At 42.1% G+C, this 6000-nt stretch overlaps 1 protein-coding gene across 6 annotated transcripts in view; it reads left to right on the plus strand.

The window, feature by feature from the left end:
* The window catches only part of Matn2 (matrilin 2), a 193950-nt gene that overhangs the window by 186918 nt on the left and 1032 nt on the right, over positions 1-6000 (plus strand). For 4 of the 6 annotated variants that reach the window (XM_008831538.3, XM_017797745.2, XM_017797744.2 and 1 more), the window contains 4 exons: positions 2442-2594; positions 3571-3642; positions 4096-4230; positions 4597-4695. In XM_008831538.3, the coding sequence (XP_008829760.1) occupies positions 2442-2594; positions 3571-3642; positions 4096-4230; positions 4597-4695 (459 nt within the window). The remainder of the gene's footprint in view (positions 1-2441; positions 2595-3570; positions 3643-4095; positions 4231-4596; positions 4696-6000) is intronic. The other 2 variants (XM_008831539.3, XM_017797746.2) reach the window with 1 other exon arrangement.

Consider the following 6000-nt stretch of genomic DNA (forward strand, 5'->3'; position numbering starts at 1 on the left):
TGGCCTCAGACTCATAGTGGTCCTCCTCCTTCAGCCTCCCTAGTGCTCGGAGTACAGGTATAAGCCACCACATAAGTAGGCTTTTATCAGTGCGTTGAATGAGCACTCTGAAGTCATGAATCACCTTTTGATAGCAAATACTCTTGTGTTTGCAGAGAAAAACAACAACTTGTTTTGAAAAAAATCAAATTAAAAGATTGTGATTCTTGGCTCTTGCTGCTAAGTGGAGCTCAGCCCTGTCTGTGAGGTTTTCTTATACAATATTTGAGGGCAACTTCAGTTGAATAGATAATGATGTACAGAAGAGAAACATGGCCCTTGACAAAAGGGAAGCCAAAAGCCAGGGTATTTGTTAGAGGTAGTTCATGAACTCTGGGGAGATGAGAAAACTCGAAGTCATGAAGTGGTTTGCTTGTAAGCCACCTCCTTCAAGTACTTGAAGGCACATTGCTTTAGTAAGTCCTGAAAGAGGGAAAAAAAGCATACACAGCCTCACCTAAGACTGTATGTTAGATGGGCCCAGACAGAGATATTTGACAGACATTTGATGAGTCAGTAAAGAACAGGAGTGAAAGTCCTGTTGGTGACTCCATTCCTCCTCACAGAAAGGCTGACAGATTCACTGAACACCCTCCTTGTGAAAGAGGCTATTTTGTTGATATTTCTTACCTCACTTTTCACTAATTTTTTTTTTCCTTGCTCAAGAGAAAGGGAGTCACAAGAAGTGTCAAGCCTGAATCAACTAAGTGGAGTGTAAAACTGGCTATTCACATTAGACTAGCTTGCTGGAGTTCATGTCTAACCCATGGGCCCTTCTAGCTTACAGTTTTTTGTAAAGTACTGAAGGAGGGGCTGGAGAGATGGCTCAGTGGTTAAGAGCACTGATTGCTCTTCCAGAAGACCTGGGTGTGGTTGTCAGCACCTACATGGCAGCTAATACCCTGGGAAACAGGAACACACTTATATACATGAAGACAAAACACTGATACACATACAAAATAAAATAAATCAATAGGAAAGTACTGGGAGAAACGTCTTTGTTTCCAAAAACAATGGTCAGCCTTTTGACACACTGAAACTAATCTCCCGTAACTTTCTTTCATTCAAATTTCTGCAAATTACTCAAAAGACAGGTGGTAGGAGAAACCGGTATTTGGTTCTTTGAATCAACCAGGTATATCCAAAGTGACATCCTCTTAATGAATTTGATTTCTCTAGGATGGCTAATACCTTAAGAATAGTAGTTTCCATTTTTTAGGAAATTGTGCTCAAGGTCACTGGGCTCCCAGACAAATATGCTGAACTTGGCTATTGATCTTACACAGACTCAGAAAAAGGCATTAAACAACTACCACCTGGCTTTAGGGGCCGTTTAAAAATGCTCTTTTAAAAATCTAGTGAATTAGTTAGAATAAGATACCAGTGCTGAAAAATGTTGGCCGCTTGATTGCTTGTTTTACTTTCTTTTTTTATTTTTATTTTATGTGTATGAGTGCATTGCCTGCATGTATGTGAGTGCACCTGTGTCGTGCAATACCGTGGAGGTCAGAAGAGGGCGTCAGATTCCCCTGGAACTGGAGTTAAGGACAGTTTGCAGCTGCCGTGTGGTTGCTAGGAATCGAACCCGGGTCCTCTGCAAGAGCAGTCAGTGCTCTTAACTGCTGAGCCATCTCTCCAGTCCCTGCTTGTTTTACTTTCAAATATGAGGGAGTTGGATAACTAGCTTGATTCAGAAAAGGGTTTTATAGCAACCCCATATCCCTTTTGAAACCTCAGGCTGATGCTTTGAGTTTGTTCTTTCTTGATGGAATTTCCAGTGTTCTGCAGATTTTCATCTTTAGCTTAGCACCTCTTCTCAAGATGGTGTCCCCCCCAGAGAGGTGGGCAGAAGGCAGCTCCCCCTGGCCCCTAAGCACTTGATTCCTATCCTTTCCCTTTAAGGAGTAGAAACCATCCAAGCACTCAGGAGGCAGGAGGATAACAAGTTGAAGGCCAGCCTCAACTATATGGCAAGGGCCTATCTTTAAAAAAAAAAAAAAAGTAGAAACTAAGTTATAAGTTCATAATTTAACCTGCTTTTAAGAATTTTTCCAGAAAAAAAAACTCTCATTTTAATAAGCTGTGACATAGCACTTTGTCCAAGTTATCCAGAAAGCCAACTCAGGGGAAAGCTCCAGATTTGTTACCTAACCTTCCCACAAGCTGAGCAACACGTCAGTGCCTGAGTTCCCAACCCATTCAGACACTGCATCTCTGGAATCCTTCTCTTCTGTTCACAGGTCCAAAATAAAAATGGTGGAAACATACAAAGAAAGGGGTGTTGGTATGGATTCTTCAGATCATATCACTTAGTATCTAACTGACTTTGGGAATAGGGCCCACAACTTCCAAACCCTGGGAATGCAACTAACTGTCTTGTTCTAATTTGCTGTGCCACCTAGGTATCACTGTGTACACTGTTGGGGTAGGAAAAGCCATTGAGGAAGAACTACAGGAGATTGCCTCTGAGCCCACTGACAAGCATCTCTTCTATGCAGAAGACTTCAGCACAATGGGAGAGATAAGTGAAAAGCTGAAGCAAGGCATCTGCGAAGGTACTGCAGCAGGTGTTTAGGACAGACCTTAGACAGCATGAACCCTTGAAGACATCTCAGTCCATTTCAATGCTCAGAAAAATGGCTCCCACTGGCCAGGACCTTGGAGACATTAAGCCCAAAAACAAGAGTGAGAGGAGACAGATGTGGTAGCAACCATGGCTTGAACACTCACCCTGTGCCAAGCAGTGTGCTAAATGTGTTGACATGCCAACATCTTTAATACTCACCAAATCCTAGAGAAGTGGTCATTTAAGCAAGGAACCGTCATCATAGATATCAGGAGAGCTGAAGTGCAGTTCCAGGAAATGTTTGTCACTGGAGGAGAGGGGGGCCTATCCTGAGGGCTATCCTTGCAAGCTCCCTGTTGGAAATGTAAATAACTTCCTGCAGGGACCACTGCTTACAGAATACAAGAGTATCCTTTAGAATTCACGCGATTTATATGCTTTTCTCTAGATCACTAAGCCAAGTTATACTTGCACGTAGCAGTTCTGCCCGTTTTCTCTTTTACTCACATCCCAGGTTCAGACATCCTTAAAGTCCTATATAAATGATGCTTTACCCCTCTAAAGGAAAGAACCTGAAGGTGAAGGGGGACCAGGGAGGGGGAGCCTTCCAAACCCCCATGAGTGCATCATGCTTGGCCTATGGCTGTTTCATGGTAGGTGAAATGCCTCAGGTGGAGCTGCAGCCATTCAACTGATGGTTCAGCAACTTCAGCTTTTTGCTTCCCTACCTTCTGGACATGACTGGAGGTTGGGGGGCGTTCTTTAGAAGATGGGTTTAAGGGCTTCAGCTTCTCTTAGGATAGAGAAATGCTCTCAAATGGTCATAGATTATCAGTAATCAATTGCTTTTCTGGATCTTTGGTGTTACCAAATAATACCAAAAGACCCGGTTCTAACAGCATCCTAAAGAGCATGTGCATGCATGAGGGAAACTGTCACTCCTTTTGGCCATCTCTTTCATTCAGCTCTAGAAGACTCTGATGGAAGACAGGACTCCCCAGCAGGGGAACTGCCAAAACAGGTCAACCAACCAAAAGGTACATTTTTTTTGTTTTGGTCTTTTTGAGACAGGGTGTCCCTGTAGCCCAGGCTGGCCTGGAACTCACTATGTAGACCAGGCTGGCCTTGAATTCACAGAGATCCACCTGCCTCTGCCTCCCAAGTGCTGGTACATTTTTAAAAGCAGTGTTTTCAGTCTTTGGTGGGAGCTTCTGCCTTGTTTTCTCTCCAGATAAAAGTTGTAAATAATAGTAAGCTTTCAATTTTGTCAACCAAGACCTATTCCCTCCAACAGACAGAACAGATTTACTCTCTCCTTTAAGTCATATTTGGCAACTAGCATCTCTACTGACGTCTTTTTGTCACAGTATGTCCCAAAGCAAAGCTCTGTACCAAGTGTGAGGAATACATAATGCTTTCCATGGCTAGTGACTACTTTAGACCACAATAGCATTAAGCAGGTTTGACTTCAGTTTTCTTTCTCTTTACAGAATCTGAGCCAGTCACCATAAATATCCGAGACCTACTTTCCTGTTCTAATTTTGCAGTGCAACACAGGTATCTGTTTGAAGAAAACAGTCTTTCACGGTCAGCAGAAAAACTTTTCCACTCAACAAAATCTTCAGGTAATTCCAAGTAAAATATGACTTTTAGATCATTTGATGCCAGTCTTTTAGCTTGCCAACAGACTTTGCTTAAAGGAAGAAGTAGGAAAGAGGGAAGAGGAAAAGAGAAGAGCTTAAGTACAATAATAACTAAAAAATACACTAAACTGGAGTAGTCTTTCCCCCTAGTGTACAATAAAAGCCTCTTCCAGTGCTTGAGGCCTGTACAGCCGTTTCTCAGTATTCTCTTCCCTGGATCTGGCTGCATGGAAAAGGTTGAACATTTCTTTCATTATCGTTCCCTCCATTGCTGATTCAGTCCTGTTACTATGTGTCTGGGAAGTGTGATGAATGACAGAGGTGAACTCTTTCCATCTGCTTTCTCAGGAAGCCCCTTGGAAGAAAACCACGATCAGTGCAAATGTGAAAACCTTATTACATTCCAGAACCTTGCAAATGAAGAAGTAAGAAAATTAACCCAGCGCTATATCCTTTTCTAATAGGATGCTCTGTAATGCAAAGATTAACAAAACTTCACAAATACTCTGTGGGTTTCATCAGTGGAGTCAACAACAGTGACCTCCAACAGAATCTTTTTCTTTAAAAGTAGCCTGGTAGGCATTTGAGAGTCAAGGTCAAGCCAAGTGTGGTGACCACAGTCAAGCACTTAGCTGTCACCTACTTGTTATTCTATAGGGATTAGCATTAAGGCAGTATGTAAAGTAGGTTGGGGAGGAGACTTAACTCCCACTCTGCTAGGACATACATTGGGAATGAGGTGCAAGGGCACAGCATGTCTAGGCAAAGGATGCTGTAGAATGAAGAGGTTTTTCAAACTCAGTCTAAACCCCAAAACCTCAACCCCAAACCACATAGCAGCCACATCTGGAGTCAGTGTGCAGTTTTTGAAGAACTGGGTGTTTCTTTTCCTTTTTGGCAGCCGAGATCTTTTATATCAGCACTCTAAAAGATGAAACATTTTACCAAGGGAACTGCAGGATCCAATGATTCATTAAAAAAATATTTAAATAACAGGGATAATAAACGAGTGTTCGGTGCTTTTATACATTGAATACATTGCCAGCTGCTCTGAACTTGAAATTATAGTAAGCTTACTAAAGCTGGCTGATATGTATCTTAGTGAGCATCAACTAGTCCATAGGGAAATGGTTTAATTCTGAACTACGGCTGTGCCAATGGGCTTATATAATAAGGAGAATAGCACATAGCAGTTCCTTCTGAAAGCTGGAAATATGGTCTCCTAAGTAGAATAAAACAATCTTTCTGACAGGGGCTAATACAGATGATAAATCTGGGCTCTCATTCTGCCAAGGAGGCAAATAGAGGGCATTAAGGGGCTTACAGAGAAGACAAATGCTTAACTCTAAAGCTTTTTCCTCTCCCTTTCCCACCATACCTACGAAGGCCTACTTCACCAGATGCTGAAGAGGCTACATCTAAAAAAGCTGAGGTCAGAATTCCCCACGGCCACTACCCTTCCGCCTCACCTGGCACCATGCTGAACCCATCCCCACCCTACCCTTCTCTTCTGACTTCCTGCTTTACTATGTAAGGCTGATGCTTCCATCACCTTATCTTTGCATGTCCAACATCATCAGTTCTGGCTTCCAGAAAGGTGCTATGGCAAATTAGTTTACAAGCAACAGGGGTGTGGATAGAAATTTTTAAAAAATCTGAAGAAAAAATAAAAGCCAATTCAAACTGAGCCATCTGGTTTTGATGTTTTAAAAATGAACTTAACATGAACATTTTTTAAAATTAAAAAAAAAT

Source organism: Nannospalax galili, unplaced genomic scaffold (genome assembly GCF_000622305.1).
Source record: "Nannospalax galili isolate Female #2095 unplaced genomic scaffold, S.galili_v1.0 scaffold334, whole genome shotgun sequence".
In the NCBI taxonomy this organism is placed as follows: Eukaryota; Metazoa; Chordata; class Mammalia; order Rodentia; family Spalacidae; genus Nannospalax; species Nannospalax galili.